The sequence below is a fragment of the Trachypithecus francoisi genome, unplaced genomic scaffold (assembly GCF_009764315.1).
Source record: "Trachypithecus francoisi isolate TF-2019V2 unplaced genomic scaffold, Tfra_2.0 Lachesis_group15, whole genome shotgun sequence".
In the NCBI taxonomy this organism is placed as follows: Eukaryota; Metazoa; Chordata; class Mammalia; order Primates; family Cercopithecidae; genus Trachypithecus; species Trachypithecus francoisi.
In genome coordinates, this window is record NW_022681460.1 from 110892938 (window position 1) to 110910679 (window position 17742).

The following is a 17742-nucleotide window of genomic DNA, read 5'->3' on the forward strand; positions in this document are numbered from 1 at the left end:
CTGGCCCTTTATACTAAGGATATCTAGTGCAGAGGGTCTGAAATGCTGGTGTTCTGTAGAATCCCCTTGTGAAACACACAGATACACGTTGACCCAGCCTCAGAAGCTGGGTATCTGGGCTTCAACAGCTCAGCAGGTCATGGTCACTCCCAGGGAGCTTTGCTCCGTCTCTTGGCCTGAGTTCCAGCCCTTCCCCGGAATGACTTGTGAGGCAAACGACCTGACTTCCGTGTGTCTGTTTCCTCATTTCAAGAGAGGTTAACAACCCTTGCTTTTTCTGCCTCAGAGGGCTGCTAGGAGCATCAGAGAAGAATAAGCACAGGAAACTACCTTGGAAAGATGGAGTCCTACGTGAGGGAAGGAGATGACCCAGCTCAGAGCCTGGCATGTTTGGACTGGCAAAGTGAAAATATGCTGTAGGGGTGGCTCACACCTGTAATCCCAGCACTTTGTAAGGCTGAGGTGGGAGGATCGCTTGAAGCCAGGAGTTCGAGACCAGCCTGGGCAACATAGTGAGACCTCATCTCTACAAAAATGAAAAAAATCAGCTAGATGTGGTGGCACACGCCTGGAGTTCCAGCTATTTGGGGGGCGGAGGTGGGACGATCCCTTGAGCCCAGGAGGTGGAGGCTGCAGTGGACTCTCATTGTGCCACTGAACTCCAGCCTGGGCGACAGCAAGACCTGTCAAAAAAAAAAGGGAAAAAAAAAAAAAAAGATGCTGTAAGCCGGATGTCTTGGGATGTTGGAGAAAATAATGGATAGGAGGCTCGAGACAGATAATAATATTTTGAGGGAAGAAGCAAGGAGAGTAAAGGAGCAGGACTTGCCAGTCTCCCTCCAGTATTTCCCTGTAGACACTGGGGCACACAAATTCAACGAGAGCAGGAAGTACAAAGTGGGTGGCTGTCTCTGCTGTTTGATCTTTCCTCACCCCATGAGTCACTTTTATGGAACCCTAGCACTTCATGGTGAAGTTCACCTCGTGGTGAACTCCGTGAGGGCAGAAAGAACTCCAGACTAAGGGTCATAGACTTGGGCTCTGTCCCACCCCTGCCCCAATCTTGGGCGAGTCTCTGAAGGTCTCTGGCCAGAGCTTCCTCCTTTACAGTTGGACTCACGAGGGCCCTTGGCAACTCCACAGTCCTCTGAGTTCATGTAAGAGTGCTTTGGAGTGAGACAGGGCTGAAGCAACAAAATCAGGGCGTTTGGTTGGTGGTGGAGAGAGGAAAGAGGGACTGAGCCTGGGGCTCCGTGAGGCTGTAGGGCTGGTGGGAGCTGCTGGAAAGCTGGCCCCCCGAGAAAGGCTGGTGGCAGAGGGGCTGGTGGGAGAAGCAGGATTGGTGTGTGTCGTGCTTGGCCTGGGTGTGACTGGGGCTGGGGCCTTCCCATGGTCTCTGGGCAGAGTTGGGGCCTGCTATTCCTGTGCCCTGACGTCAGTCCTGGGCCTGGCCTCGCCGGAGCCAGGGCGGCTACCCTGGCAGCAGCACATACAGTGCGGCACTTCATGTCCCGGGATAGACCAAGACTCATCTTACTGGGGATTCACCTCTCCAGGGTGTCCTGGGTCCTCTGTGGCCTCCCTGCTCCAGGGCCAATAGGGTGCTTCGGCAAGAAGCGAGGGAGGCAGGAAAGACACCAGCCTTGATTTCCCAGGATTGAAGTGAGATGTCCTGGGATGGAAATGAGTGTAATCAGAGGCTCCCACACCTCTGTGTGCGCCTTCAAGAGGAGAACCAGGTCCAGTGGCACGGCTGCTTCCTGGGGACCGAGCTCTGGGGCCTAATGGCACAGCTTGTTTCATTGAGAGACTTTCTGCTGGAGCAGTTATTTTTAGCCTGGGAAGAAAGGTCACAGTGTAAGAAGCCATTATCCTCAGTCCTTTTTACTCCAAATTGTTTAGCTGAAGTTCAGGGGAAGCTCGGCCCTAAGTTGTGAAAACCAGGGAAGAGCTTGAATATAAATGTGCATACACGCATGCACATGCCTCGCTTCCTGCCCAGGGCCCAGGAGTGGAAACACACAGCAGTGTGAAGGTCATGGTCACGGTGAACCCCCAAAGTCTGGAGTCTTCATCCCCCTTGGGACTGTGTGTCCCTCTCACCTTTACCAGGGAAAAGGGCTTTTGAGACTGTCAGAAATGTTATAGGACATCAGACCTAGAGTTCATTCAGCTCAGTATCATTATCACCACTATCATCCTCCTCATCATCATCATGATCATCACCATCGTCATCGTCATCATCATCATCATCACTATCATCATCATCACCATCATCGTCACAACCTTCAACATCAGCATGGTCATTACCATCATCATCATCATCACCATCATCGCCATCACGATCCTCATCATCATCATCACCACCATCATCACGATCCTCATCATCATCATCACCACCATCATCACGATCCTCTTCGTCAGCACAGTCATCACTATCATTGAAGGGCAACAGGAGCCCATGGAAAGGGCTGGATTCCCAGAGGAGAAGCCTTAACCACTGCTGTTCCAAAGGCAAACGCCAGGCCCTAGGAGACCCACCCCAATGTGGGAGCCCACAATGGGGATCCTCAGTGGGGTGGGCCTGCGAGTGGGGAGGTCCTGGAAACTGAAGCCTGGCGGTCAAGATTATTTGATTTGGTAGTTGCAGTGGTTTGCAACTTTGTGTGTTATCTAAGAACTTTTTTTAAAATTTAATCTTGATGCTGGTGCTATACCCTGGATTATTTAAATCAAAACTGTAAAGAAAGGGAAGTATGGGACAAAGAAGCAGGTGATTTCAACATGCAGCCAATGCTGAGAATCGCTGGCTGAGGGGTAGTTTGTGAGGTGGTGTAGCCTAGCACTTCTCAGACTATAATGTGCACAGGACTCACCTGGCCATTTTGTTAAAATGCAGATTCTGATTCAGTGGGTCTGGGCTGGAGCTTAAAAGTCTGCATCTCTAACAGGCTCCCAGGGGATACTGTGGCTCTGAAGTCATATGGCCCAAGCCAGTTATTAGCTGTGTGACATTCAACAAGGGCCTCAGTGTCTCTGGTTCCAGTCTTCTCATCTGTAAAAATAGGGATATGAGACTGGGTGTGGTGGCTCACGCCTGTAATCCCAGCACTTTGAGAGGCTGAGGTGGGTGGATCCCTTGAGGTCAGGAGTTCAAGACCAGCCTGGCCAACATAGTGAAACCCCGTCTCTACTAAAAATACAAAAATTAACCTGGCATGCGCCTGTAATCCCAGCAACTCGGGAGGCTGAGGCAGGAGAATCGCTTGAACCTGGGAGGTGGAGGTTACAGTGAACCGAGATCGTGTCACTGCACTCCAGCCTGGGTGACAGAGTGAGACCTTGTCTCAAAAAAAAAAAAAAAAAAAAAGGAATGTGAGTAATACTCATTTTACCAAAACAAGTAAGATTGAGAAAATTCAGTATGATGAAGATACTGTTTTATATATAAAGTGCTTAAGCATTGCCCGGCAGGGTGTATCTCAGATATGTACATACAGATGTATGTCATATACATTATATGTATCCTGCTGCTCAGAGGACAGTCATTCTCCTCTGATTAAACCAAGTTCCCACCATAGATTTTTCTGCAGGGGTGGAAGGCGGAGAGATAGAGATGTAGGTGAAGGAGTCAGGACTTATAGGTATGTAGGTGGTGATAAAAGATTAAAATGAGCAACGCTCAGCTCCCTGTCCTGTCCCCCACAAAGAGACCAGGAATTCTTATCAGTACCCAAATCTAACTGCGGACCTCTTCCAGCACTTTCTGTGGGTCAGGCAGGGTCCCAGGCCCTGGGAACACAGAATTAAATTGGATTCCTGCAAATCAGGAGCCAGGACCAGTACGGAGCATGAGCCTGGAGAGAAGGCACGTGCAGGCAGGAGCAGAGGTACCGGCAGGAAGGGCTCCCCTGTGCCCCGCTAAGCACAGCATGGCATGGAAGCCTGGACAGGCACTGGGCAGTTCTGGGTTCTGGTCACCCATTAGCTATCTAGTAGTGACGTATCTGGGGCAGGGCAAAGATCTCTGGACTTTTACTAATTCATCTCTAAAATCTTTCTGACAGTCATAAAGCAAGTTAAATGGCCGTGCATATGAAAGTGCTGGGGGAAAAGTTGTATATTTCAATCCACGGGGCTCCTCTGTAATATAAGGCACCAAGCTTCACATCTTTCTGAGTTTGACAGCAGGCTGGCTGTCTATGGGAACGAATGAGAAAATATTTGCTTCTGATCCCTGGAGACCGCCCCAGATTTTGGGTTCAAGGGTGGGCACCCTAAGGTAGAAGGGGTACCCCAAGAAGTGAGTTTTCTTTGTGGGAAGGAGAGATGGGAGTAGCAAGTGGTGGCCTGAGAGGGGGGGTTGTCTGCATACAGCAGATAGGTGGGGTGTTCTTCCTCAGGGAGGGGCCTTGAGAGTCAAGGGAGAACAGAGACCACCTCAGCTGCCCCAAGGCATGAGCCTGTGGTCCCCTCATCTCCATGAATCTGCAATGTCCCCCATAAACAGACCTTAGCCTGGGGACAGGGGGCAGAGGGGTGGCCTAATGGGCCCCATTTTCTTTTTTTTTTTTTTTGAGATGGAGTCTTGCTATGTTGCCCAGTCTGGAGTGTAGTGGCATGATCTCGGCTCACTGCAACCTCCACCTCCCGGGTTCAAGTGATTCTCCAGCCTCAGCCTCCCGAGTAGCTGGGATAACAGGTGTGTGTCACCACACCTGGTTACTTTTTTTGTATTTTTAGTAGAGATGGGGTTTCACCATGTTGGCCAGGCTGGTCTCAAACTCCCAATCTCAGGTGATCTGCCTATCTTGACCTCCCAAAGTGCTGGGATTACAGGCATGAGCCACCACACTTGGCCTTTTCTGACCCCATTTTCCAAACATATTAAACTTGATCCTTGACAGAGGTCTCTGGCACAGACAAGGCCCTTACTCTTCTCTCTTCCTGGGCCCTCCACTGTCTGGGTTAAGCTGCAGTCCCGTACAAGGGGATCCCCTTGGAAGGGGTTGGCCAGAGCCTTTGGGAAGCCAGGCCCGGCCTGTTTTGGATATCTCCTCCTCAGGCCATGTGCCCTCTAATCTAAGGTAGGGAGGCCAGCAAATGCCTGCCCTTCCTGGGACAGGGTTAGATGTGTGACTTAATAAGGTTGAGAGCCACAAGTAATCCCCTAAGCACTGTGCCGTGTAACCTAAGATTATCTGGCCTGCAGACACCTGTTTTCACTCCTTCGCTGAGAGCAGTATTAAAAGCCTGCTGGTTAATGATGGTAGGAACTGCCACGAGGTGGGATGCACAAGCATGTGTCCCATCTTGGAAGCATCTCCAAGGTTGAGCCCAGCTGCACATGCCCGTGAGCAAGGTTGAGGAAGGACTGGAAGGGCTCATCCAAGTTTCCCTCCCTATACAGTCATCAGGACCAAGCTGGGAAGCTTGAAGGTCAGGGCCAGGGTCGTGGGGGGTTCTCGGGTTAGCACAGCTGCTCACTTCTTAGTGATGGACAGCGGGTCTGTCCTTTAACTCCCTGATCCACAGTTTCCACATCTTGGGAGGGAGACAGGATAACACGTATTCTGCTCTCTACGTACGAGGTAGTCCTGAAGACCTAGGTTGATAGGCGTAACACTGCACACCAGGCCAACACCACATCCCGGAAGACGGGAGCTGGGTTGATGTAGACTCTTGTGAGAAACAGAGCCAGTGCCAGCCCTGTGAAACTGACCAATCATGTTCTAATCATTTAGAACTGCAAGTCTCCGCGTCGGGAGGCACAGAAGATGTTGGCAATTTGTTGGAGAATCATTTCTCTGCTGGAGACACAAGTCTAGAGGAGAAAGAAAGGGCGCTTTATGCAGACACAGCCCCTCAAGACAAGAAACTGCTCCTTCACTGCCCAGATGGCAGGGAGGCCAAGAGCCCCGAGAAGACCCCCGTGTCTGCCCCCGGCCCGGGCTCCGATCCTGAAGCCAGCCTTTCCAATGCCTCAGCTACAGAGTCACCTCCACCTGGGGAAAAGGACAACAGGGACTCTGCGGGGCCTGGGGAGGAAAAGAATGGCCCACCAGTGGCAAGCGTCCTCCCTCCAGGAGGGGCCGAGGGGCCTGTGGAAGAGGAGTGGCCGGAGCCCAGTTCTGGAGAGGGAGTAGGAGAGGAGGAGACTGGGCTTGGGCTCCCCACGGAGGGAGCTGCCAGTGGAGAGGCAGAACAGGCGGGGGGCCATGAACTCCCTGAGGAAGTCCAGGAGGTCCCAGGGGACAGCCCGGTGCAGGGAGCAGTGGCAGGGACAGCAGAGCCGGAGGCAGAGGGGGCCTCTCCTCGCTCAGAGGGTGATGGGTTCCACTCACCGAACACAGAGGCCGAGGGCAGCCCTGGGCCTGGCCAGGAGCCTACAGTGCCAGAGGGAGCCCCTGACATCGCGACTGTTGTGGGAGAGTCGGAGCCGGATATTGACACAGAAGCCAGTGAGGGCACCGAGGACCAGGGGGAGCCTGGCCCAGCTGCAGAGGCCAGTGCAGAACCTGGGGGCGCCCAGAGCACCAAGGCAGGGGACACTGAGGAGAACCAGGCCCCAGAGATGACCGAGGAGGACGCAGATGAGGCCTCCTCTGAAGAGGAAAGTGGCGATGGAGGTGAAAGCGAGGAAGAAGGAGGAGTTCCCTCCGAAGAGGAGTCCGAAGAGGACAGCGGCGATGGGGCTAGTTCAGAAGAAGCAGAGGGCACCTCCGAAGAGGCCACACAGGCCCAGGAGGCCGAGGAGCCCCAGGAAGCCAGGGAACCCCAGGAAGGCAGGGATCTCCAGGAAGCCAAGGAGCCCCAGGAAGGTGGAGCACCACAGGAAAGCGGGGAGCCCCAGGAAGGCGGGGAGCTTCAGGAAGCCACAGGAACCACAAGCCACCGGGACAGAGGGGCCCAGCCTGGCTCAGAGGAATTGAATACGGAGTCCGTGGGCAGTGAGACCCTGGACATGAAGGCAGAGGAGCCCGAGGAGGGACATCAGGGGAGGGAGAGTCCCATCATTGCTGCCCAGGGTAGGAATTAATTCCCTAACAGCAACCCCATCCCTTGGGCAGCTGCATTCTCCCTGAAAGTCTTGTGTGTAGGGGACAGGCAGGGACAGAAGAAGGTGGCAGAGGGTGGCAGGCCCTTTTCAGGGTCCCGGCCCAGGGAGGTGCCTTCAGGCTCTGCATTGGCTGCTGGCCTCCAGTTTGAAAGGGGCAGTGAGAGGGGTCAGAGGGGCCCCCAGAACCTCCCCTTAGGGTCCCTGATGCGCCGTAGCCCATGCCATTGCCTCATCCTACAGGAGCAGGGAGTCAATGGCGTGATCGGTGCCCTGTGATCGGCGGGTGGAGGGACGTGCAGGGAGTGGATGGGGGTGGGTCGGGAACTTCCCTGATGATTCCCTTAGTGGGCTAGGACTGGGGCCTCCCCTTGAAGACTTGGCTGTAGGAAGCATTGCAGAACCAGGACCGAGGGGTCAGGATCATGAGATGAGAACTCAGGCTGTGACCACCATTGTCTCTCGAATGCCCACCTAAAGCCGCCAAGGCTGCCCTCAAAGGGCTGGGGGCCAGGAGCAGAGGGGGAAGGGCAGGGCCGAAGCTCTCGGGCAGTGTGAGAATTACAGCCGATACGAGGGTGGGTCAGGCACCTTCATGGCTGCATCTGCTTAGTACATGGACTTAGACCAGGAGTGGGGCTTTCAGGGTAGAGGTCAAGGTCAAGTCTTCACTCTCCAAGGTGGCTTCCCCACAGGCTTTGTTGCAGAATTAATTTACATCCTTTTTTCTTTTTTTTTTTTTTTTTTGACAGGGTCTTGCTCTGTCACTCAGGCTGGGGTGCAGTCATGCAATCATAGCTCACTGCAGCTTCTAACTCCTGGGCTCAAGTGCTCAAGCGATCCTCCCACCTCAGCCTCCTGAGTAGCTGGAACTACAGGCATGCACTGTCACGCTTGGCTATTTTTTTTTTTTGAGACAGAGTCTCGCTCTATCACCCAGGCTGTAGTGCAGTGGCGTGATCTCAACTCACTGCAAGCTCCGCCTCCCAGGTTCACGCCATTCTCCTGCCTCAGCCTCCTGAGTAGCTGACCATGCCCAGCTAATATTTTTTTGTATTTTTAGTAGAGACGGGGTTTCACTGTATTAGCCAGGATGGTTTTGATCTGACCTCATGATCCGCCCGCCTTGGCCTCCCAAAGTGCTGGGATTACAGGCGTGAGCCACCACTCCTAGTCAATTTATATACTATCTACATACTATTTATATACTACCTGTCAGGAATTGTACTCCATAAGGGCGGGTGTGTGCTGTGGTCAGTCAGCTCCCTATTCTGGGTCTGGGGTTGGGGCTGCCTGGGACTGGTTTAAAGAGTCACTGTCATGAGATGCTGCAGGAGGCACATGGACTCTTTTTTGGTTCTCACCCCTAGTGAAGCTGGCCTCCTTCTGCCCCATAAGGCCCAAGTCCACCCCTCTTCTACTCGCCTAAAATCCTCTGTGCAGGCAGCCTGGGAAGAAGCGGCTGTGATATCATAGGCTCAGGAACGGCAGCCTCCCTCTCCCCAGGAGCCTGCAGCAGGCACCCACATCACTTGCTCTCTGGGTGAGAAGCAACAATTGATCCCCTCAACACACACACACACACACACACAGACACAGACACAGATCCACAGACACACGGACACACAGATACACAGATACAGACAACAGAGGGACACAGACAGAAATATACACACATACAGAGATACAGACACACAGAGGCACACACATAGATACAGAGACTCACACAGAGACAGACACAGATACAGACAACAGAGAGACACAGACAGAAATATACACACATACAGAGATACAGACAGAGGCACACACATAGATACAGAGACTCACAGAGTCAGACACATACACAGACACACACAGATACACAGATACAACAGAGAGACACACACACAAATATACACACAGATACAGAGATACAGACACACAGAAACACAGAGAGACACACACACATACATACACGCAGAGATTCACACAGATACAGAGATACAGAAACATACAGACACACAGAAACAGACACATATGCAACACAGACATGCATAGGCATACGCAGACACAGAGACACACAGACACAGAGATATACACAGAGACACACAGACACACAGACACCGAGACAGACACAACACACACACAGACACACACACACCCTGCAGTGGCCCTCCCAGCCGTCCTTCCCACACGGCCAGTGTGATCCTGAGGAAACGCTCATGTGACCGCGGCGGCTGCCTGCCTAGAGCCCCTCACTGGCTCCCATTGCGCTTGGGATGAGACCCAAAGCCCTGTGGAAGGTCCTGCCCGGTCAGCCCTGAGAACCTCAGCAGCTCCCCAGCACTTAGGCCTCCCTGACTGCAGCCGGACTCCCCTTCTCCTGCTTCTTGCTAAACAAGGCTCGTCTGGGGCTTTCGCAGAACGCTTCTCTCCACCCTTCACCTAACTCCCTCCCCCAGCAGAGACCTGGGGAGGCTTTCTCTGACCCTGCTGCTGAGACCACTGGTGCAGGCACACTCCTGAGCCCCACTTCGCTTTCAGAATGTTTCCTTCTGTGGCCACCTCATCATCTGTAATTATTACATTTTATTATTTTTTTTTTATTATTTTTGAGACAGGGTCTCCTTCTTTTGCCCAGGCTGGAGTGCAAGCCAAAAGGCATTCTCCAACACACCCCCAAAGCCTCCAGAGATGTGTGATGTTTTAATTTTTTGAGACAGGGTCTTGTTCTGTGACCTAGGCTGGAGTGCCGTGGGGTGATCATGGCTCACTGCAGCCTTGACCTCCTGAGTTGAGAGAATCCTCCTGTCTCAGCTTCTTGAGCTGAGACTATGGGTGTGCACCACTGCTTGGAAAATTTTTTTCGATAGAGATGGGGTCTTGCTATGTTGCCTAGGCTGGTCTCAAACTTTTGGGCTCAAGTGATCCTTCCATCTCGGCCTCCTAAAGTGCTGGGATTACAGGTGTAAGCCACTGCACTCGGCCCCAACATTACTTTAAAGACTATCATCTCTGACTCCACTGGACTAAGAGCAACTGCCTAAGGGCAGGAGTTGTGCCTGTTTTGGGCACCACCGTATTCCCAGCATGATGCTCAGTGCCTGGCGTGGCGAAGGTGTTCAATGCATATTTGTTGAATGTATGAAAGAAATAGATAAGAAGGTTTCTGCAGGTTGAGATGTGGATCAGCTCCCCGAATGTGAATACATTGCACATGGAGCTTCATAGAGTTTGGATGATCAAATTCCTTCCTAAAGGCAGAACTCAGTCCAGTGTAACTTGGCAAAACCCCGCTGAGCCCCTGCTCGAGGTCCAGCCTTCGTCTGCCTTGCCGGGGCGCAGAGTTCAGCTGGCTGTTCGCTTTGCCCTCACCTGGCTGCCTGCTTCTCTCCACAGAAGAGACGGAGGATGCAAATGAAGAAGCCCCACTGAGAGACCGCTCCCACATCGAGAAGACCCTCATGCTGAATGAGGACAAGCCATCTGATGACTACTCTGGTAACCAGGGGAGGGAGATGTGCCCAGGGCTGGGAGAGCCCAGCCCGCCAGGGCCCAGGCAGACCCCTGGAGGCTCCTGAGAGCCAGGGCACGCTGGGGCTGTATCTTGGAGGCCAGAGGGGACGTTGGGGAAGAGGAGAGCCCTGAAGGTGGGAGGCTTCGTGGAGGAGGCTCAGTGAGCAGGGTCCAAGCCTTGGGGTTCCAGGTGGGCACAGAGGAGGAAGGGCCGTCCAAGCAGACAGCCCAGTGTGGGCAAATCCAGTGTGGCCCCATGCTGTGCGGGGAGGATGCTTAACACACACCCATCTCCTTCGCTGTGATTATTAGTTTATAAAGCCGTTTCGGTGTGGTATTTCTTTTTATCTTTGAAACCGAAGGATTGCAGCATGGCTTGTCTCCTCTTAATCAATGAACTACCTAACTGGAGCTCAGGCTAGCAGCGATTTGCTCCTGGCACACAGCTAGAGGGTGGCGGATCGAGGGATAGAGTCTCGCTAGCCTGACTCACCACCCCATGGGCCTTCCTATTGGTGCCTCCCCGCTACTGTGGGCTCCCAGCAGGGAGCTTCCTCTTAGAAAGAGGCCACCTGGGTTATCTGACCCACCCCCGGGAGTGTCTGGAAGTCTAGTGACAGGCCAAGGCCAGGGCCAGGGTGCCATTGTACAGGACTGCTGGGTGCTGGGCCTCCTTGCCTTCTAAGCCTCAGGGAGCACACACAGAGGTGGGCGACAGAGATGGAATTCTCATCCACCAAAGAAAGGGCTTGCAGTGAGGCTGCAGACCGAGACAAGGTTTCAGACACCTATTGAGGTGAGGAAGGAGGAGAGAGGTTTTAAAAAAAACATCGGCATAGTGGCTTATGTCTGTAATTCCAGCACTTTGGGAGGCTGAGGTGGGTGGATCGCTTGAGCCCAGGAGTTAAAGCCTACAGTCATCTATGACTGCACCACTGCACTCCAGCCTGGGCGACAGAGCAAGATCCTGTCTCTAAAAAAATAAATAAATAAAATAAAATAAAATAATCAAACAGCTCAGGAGGCTTTAGGGGTGGGTGGGAGGTTTCTGTGGGTTGAGATGTGGGCCAGCTCCCCAAATGCAAATACATTGCACAGTCGCTGGGCTGCAAACAGCGCTTGCTCCCCACCAGGCAGGGGTGGAGCTGCCCTGGGTGGTGAGACCCCTCCACGATGGAGGAGCTGCCTGGATCGCACCTGCCTGATGCTCTTCCCCTGGCCCTCTCTGTCTCCAGCGGTGCTTCAGCGGCTTCGGAAGATCTACCACTCATCCATCAAGCCCCTGGAGCAGTCCTACAAGTACAATGAGCTCCGGCAGCATGAGATCACAGGTGGGACATGAGCTCGTACGTAGGGCATGAGATCACAGGTAGGGCACAGGCCTGTTGGCGGGGTCGCACCACTGACCAGCCCATACTCCCCCGGTGCCCACACAGGTTCAGGAGCTCATTCATGACGTGTGCGAGGACTCACGGGTCTGGGTCTGGGTCTGGGTCTGGGCTTCCCCTGGGAGTTGGAAAGGACGACACCTCCATCATGGAACTACCCTTTCACCAGCAGAACGCGATGCTTTCCCAGGGTATTACAGATGCATTTTGGTTTTAAGCCTTTATGCTCCAGTCATGCATATTTGAGTTTTCAAGGGCAGTGATGACAATTCCGATCCCTCCTGTGCCCCACAGCCCACAGATGCCCCCTGTCTACTCACAGGTGGTGCCTGAGTCCTCTGATCACTCCATTCCTTCCCCTCCTCCTTCTTCTCTGCTTCCTTTGGCCCTGGATTCTTTACAAAATTGGTTTTCAAAATAATAAAAACAAGACACACTTGTTGCAAAAAATTCAAATAGTGCAGAATTGTATATGTCAAAAAATGAAAATTCTATTCTTGACCTCCAACTTCTTTAACTCGACTCCCAGAGAAACCCATTGTTATAGTGAAGACTTCCAGGCATTTCCTCTTCATGTGGGAATGCATAGATGGATGTCATTTTTTGTTTTTACAAACATGGGATCCTGTTACATGAGCTGTGTGTGTAGAGACCTACCTCTGACGGCTGTGTGCTCTTCCACTGCGTGACCACGCCATCCTCTGGAAAACCAGCACCTTCCTGGTGGTTCACGCCTGTAATCCCATTGCTTTGGGAGGCAGAGATGGGAGGATGGCTTGGGCCCAGGAGTTTGAGATCAACCTGGGCAACATAGTGAGACCCCGTCTCTACAAAAAATACAAAAATTAGGGGCGGGCATGGTGGCTCACGCCTGTAATCCCCGCACTTTGGGAGGCCGAGGTGGGCAGATCACGAGGTCAGGAGTTCAAGAACAGCCTGACCAATGAAACCAAAAATACAAAAATTAGCCGGGCATGGTGGCGGGCGGCTGTAATCCCAGCTACTTAGGAGGGTGAGGCAGGAGAATTGCTTGAACCCGGGAGGCAGAGGTTGCAGTGAGCCAAGATCGTGCCACTGCACTCCATCCTGGGCAGCAGAGCAAGACTCCATCTCAAAACAAACAAACAAAACACACACACACAAATTGGGGCACAGCGTGATGGCTCATAGCACTTTTAAAAACAATCCTATGGCCAGGCACGGTGGCTCACACCTATAGTCCCAGCACTTTGGGAGGCTGAGGCAAGCAGATCACTTGAGGCCAGGAGTTTGAGACCAGCCTGGCCAACATGGCAAAACCCTGTCTATACTAAAAATACAAAAATTGGCTGGATCTGGTGGTGGGTGCCTATAATCCCAGCTACTGGGGAGACTGAGGCACAAGAATCACTTGAACTGGGGAGGCAGAGGTTGCGGTGAGCTGAGATTGTGCCACTGCACTCCAGCCTGGGTGACAGAGCGAGACTCCGTCTCAAAAAAATAAAAAATAGCTGGACATCGTGGCATGTGCCTGTGGTCCCAGCTACTTGGGAGGCTGAGGCAGGAGGATCGTTTGAGCCTGGGAGGCAGAGATTGCAGATTGCAGTAAGCTGAGATTGCACCAGTGCACTCCAGCCTGGGCGACAGAGTGAGACCCTGTCCCAAAAAAAAAAAAAAAAAATTGGAACACTGCAATTAAACATTTTGCTAGTTGTTACCATATTGTCTCCCATGATACCAATTTGTAATCACAATGACAGTAGATGAGAGTCCTTGTTTCCCAACAGCAATGCCATTTAAAAATGTTACTCATCTTTTGTCCGGGCGCGGTGGCTCACGCCTATAATCCCAGCACTTTGGGAGGCCGAGGCAGGCGGATCACGAGGTCAGGAGTTCAAGACCAGCCTGGCCAACGTGGTGAAACCCCATCTCTACTAAAAATACAGAAATTAGCCAGGCATGGTGGCGCGTGCCTGTGATTCCAGCTACTTGGGAGGCTGAGGCAAGAGAATCGCTTCAACCCAGGAGGTGGAGGTTGCAGTGAGCCAAGACTGCACCACTGCACTCCAGCCTGGTGACAGAGCAAGATTCCGTCTCAAAAAAAAAAAAAAAGTTACTCATCTTTAAAAAATTTAGCAATCGTATCTTATTGTTTTGTGAATGAGATTACAAGTCTTTCCCTGTGTTAATCTGGCTGTTTCTATATGATCTCGTTTGATGCTCCGGATGGCTGTAAGTGGCCAGGGTATAATAGGGTTTGTGTTCTTCCTGTCTACAGAGGGGAACCTGAGGCCCAGAGATGTGCTGGGTTACCCAGGATCACACAGCTGGAAGCAGGGAATACCCCGTTCCACAGCTACCTACACCGTTTTTCATAGTCTAGGAGCCAGTTATCGCCCCCTTTGTAGCAGACGCACAGCCATTGGTGTGAGCTTACAGGGCCTCCCAAAGGCTTTCTCTTTCTCTCTTGGCCCTAAGACCCAGAGGCTTGGCCCTCCCAGGAAACTTGTGTGGACAGCAGCAGGGGCCAGGAGCTCCGGTGTCCCCAGGGCATGGCGCTCTGCAGGGAGGGCCTGCTTCCTGGCCCCTGCGCTCGCCTTCTGGGCTTGGCTCTTAACTCCTAGTCTCTGGCCAGCTTCCTTGTAACCTCTCCCAGGCTCACCTCCCACCTCCTGCGTAGGCCAGCGGTGCCCCCTGCTGTGAGGAGCTGAAACCACAGCACCAGGAAAGGGCCCTGTTTGTGGCTTGTCTCAGAGACCGGGAACATCTAGCGCTCTCCTTGTCGTTGCCTGGGCCCGTGTTAAGAGACTGTGACATCTCTGTGGCTGTAACTGGGGACTCCTGGCACCCTCTCAGCCTCCTTATCCCTTCCTGGCCCTCAGCCAGGGCTTGACTTCCACAGAGATGTAAGTGTCTCCTGTGTATTCACAGGCAGGAAGGGATGGGGCAGGGCCATGGTGTTGCTTTCAGGCAATGTACATGTGTCTGCCCTGTATAAGACACCACCTGGTTAGGACTGAGCTTTAGCCTCGGAGAAGGAAGACCAGAGCATCCGAAAGCAAGATACAGAAGAGGAAGCATATGGCACCACTCTCTGTAAAAAGATAGGGGCCGAGTGTAGGGGCTCACGCCTGTAATCCCAGCACTTTGGGAGGCCAAGGCAGGTGGATCACTTGAGGTCAAGAGTTCGAGACCAGCCTGGCCAACATGGTAAAACCCCATGTCTACTAAAAATACAAAAATTAGCCAGGCATGGTGTCATGCACCTGTAGTTGCAGCTGCTTGGGAGGCTGAGGCAGAAGAATGGCTTAAACCCAGCAGGCGGAGTCTGCAGTGAGCTGAGATTGTGCCACTGCACTCTAGCCTGGGCAACAGAGCAAGACTGTGTCTCAAAAAAAAAAAAAAAAAAAAAAAAAAATGGGGACGTGCTGGGTGCCGGGCTCATGCCTGTAACAGTAGCACTTTGGGAGGCCGAGGTGGGTGGATCTCTTGAGCCCAGGAGTTGGAGACCAGCCTAGGCAACATGGCAAGACCCCATCTCTACTCTAAATACAAAAATGAGCTGGGCTTGGTGGTACATGCCTGTAGTCTCAGCTACTCAGGAGGCTGAGGTGGGGGGATCGCTTGAGCCTGGGAGGTCAAGGCTACATGAGCTATGATCACACCACTGCACTCTGGCCTGGGCAACAGAGTGAGACCCTGTCTCAAAAAAAAAAAAAAAGAAAAGATGGGGAATGTGATAGCTACTAATATTGCTTACATATGCATTGAAATGTCTAAAATAACATGTAAAAAATCAGCAGTGGTTACCTATTCCAGGGGGTGTGAGGGCTGAGGCAGACTGGGACAGAGATGGGAAACTTTTCACTGTTTACCATTTTATATTCCTGATCTTTGACCCAAGAGATTAAATAAATTAAAATCATAACAAATAAATGAAACAAAAGGGGAGTGCCTAGTGTTTTTCGGGCTACCTGCTGGCCTCAGGGAGACAAGTCTGGAGAACTTCAGTGCTGAATTATGCAGGGCTGACCCTCTGGGCTGTAGTCCAGAGAAGAGCTGAAAGAGCTGAGGCCTGAAAATCTGCAGTAAGATTGACCACACCCCACGCTGAAAGCCTCTCCCCTTCCCTCCCTGTTCACTGGATTTGAAAGCACTAGAACATTCTATTTTTCCTCTTAGGGACCCACCTGGAGTGGCCCTTGACTGGGTCATCTCCCCAACATGGCCTTCGGAAGGACATTGGATGTAGGACCCAAGAATTGCCAGTTCATTGGTTGGTTTTGGGCACTGGCAAATTTGTCATGGACTTTAGAGGCTAGTGTTTGAGCGTGTCCCTAGAAGAGGGTGAGTGCAATGGCTCACACCTGTAATCCCAGCACTTTGAGAAGCCAAGGTCGGAGGATTGCTTGAGCCCAGAAGTTTGAGACCAGCCTGAGCAATGCTGCAAGACCTCATCTCTACAAAAAAATGTAAAAAGTAGCTGGGCACAGTGGCACATGCCTGTAGTCCCAGCTACTACTTGGGAGGCTGAAATGGGAGGATTGCTTGAGCCCAGTCATCATAGTGGGGTACAATTGCACCACTGCATTTCAGCCTGGGCAACGGAGACCCTCATTATAAGCAAAAGAGGAGAGAAAGAGAGAGAGACTGGCCCTAGAGCCCAGGATTAGGCTGTATTGGGAGTTTGGGGATCCCCAGGTTGGAGGAGAGGAAAGCTGCAGAGGCTGGAGACAGGTAGGGTCTGAGTCCAGATCACCCAAGATTATACAAGCTGCTCCACATCCATCCTCCATTCTCAACCCAGATTATCTCCATGTGGAAGCTCTGTCCTCCTTTTTCTATAAGCTTTTCTCCTTCAGATTTAACGAGGAGACCTAACCCAGAGTGAGTTCCAAGTCAGGGTTCGTTGAATTCACAGAGATACTTCTTCTGGTGGGGGCAGATGTGCCAAGGATCTGAGCAAGTCCCAAAAGTGACTTCTGTGTCTTTTTACTGGGTGATTGCACTTATGTAGCAAGACAAGTGCCACTGGGGGCTACACACATCTGATTCATGGAGAATTCCACAACTCAATTGGATGGACGGTGAGATGCTTTGGAGTACGGTGCCATACCCCATGTCTGAACTTTTGTTAGATTTATTCCATTTCTACCTCCTGTTGCCCACAGATGGAGAGATTACCTCCAAGCCCATGGTGCTGTTCCTGGGACCGTGGAGTGTTGGTAAATCTACCATGATAAACTATCTCCTTGGGCTGGAAAATACTCGCTATCAGCTCTATACAGGTAATCAATCTTGTTGTGTGATTGTTGGGATTTGAATGCTACATTTTCATGGTGTAAAAGCACCATGAAAAGTTAAATCACTGGCCGGGCATGAAGACTAATGCGTGTGATCCCAGCACTTTGGGAGCCCAAGGCAGTGGATCACTTGAGGCCATCAGTTTGAGACCAGCCTGGCCGACATGGCAAAAACCCCTCCTCTACTAAAAAAATACGAAAATTAGCCAAGTGTGGTGACACATGCCTGTAATCCCAGCTACTCGGGAGGCTGAGACATGAGAATTGCTTGAACCTAGGAGGCAGAGATTGTAGTGAGCTGAGATTGCGCTACTGCACTCCAGCCTGGGTGACAGAGCAAGACTCTATCTCAAAAAAAAAAAAAAAAAAAAAGAGAAAAAAGGAAAGTTATGCCACTACAAAATTTGAGGGTCGGGTGCAGTGGTTCATGCCTGTAATCCCAGCACTTTGGGAGGCCAAGGCAGGTGGATCACGAGGTCAGATGGAGACCATCCTGGTGAACACAGTGAGATCCCATCTG

The 17742-nt window shown here is 52.1% G+C and overlaps 1 protein-coding gene across 1 annotated transcript in view; it reads left to right on the plus strand.

Moving 5' to 3' along the window:
• Window positions 1-17742, plus strand: part of SRL (sarcalumenin) — a 53020-nt gene that overhangs the window by 28128 nt on the left and 7150 nt on the right. The window contains exons 2-5 of the mRNA XM_033235913.1: window positions 5745-7028; window positions 10436-10537; window positions 11788-11883; window positions 17091-17207. Coding sequence (XP_033091804.1) covers window positions 5745-7028; window positions 10436-10537; window positions 11788-11883; window positions 17091-17207 — 1599 coding nt within the window. The remainder of the gene's footprint in view (window positions 1-5744; window positions 7029-10435; window positions 10538-11787; window positions 11884-17090; window positions 17208-17742) is intronic.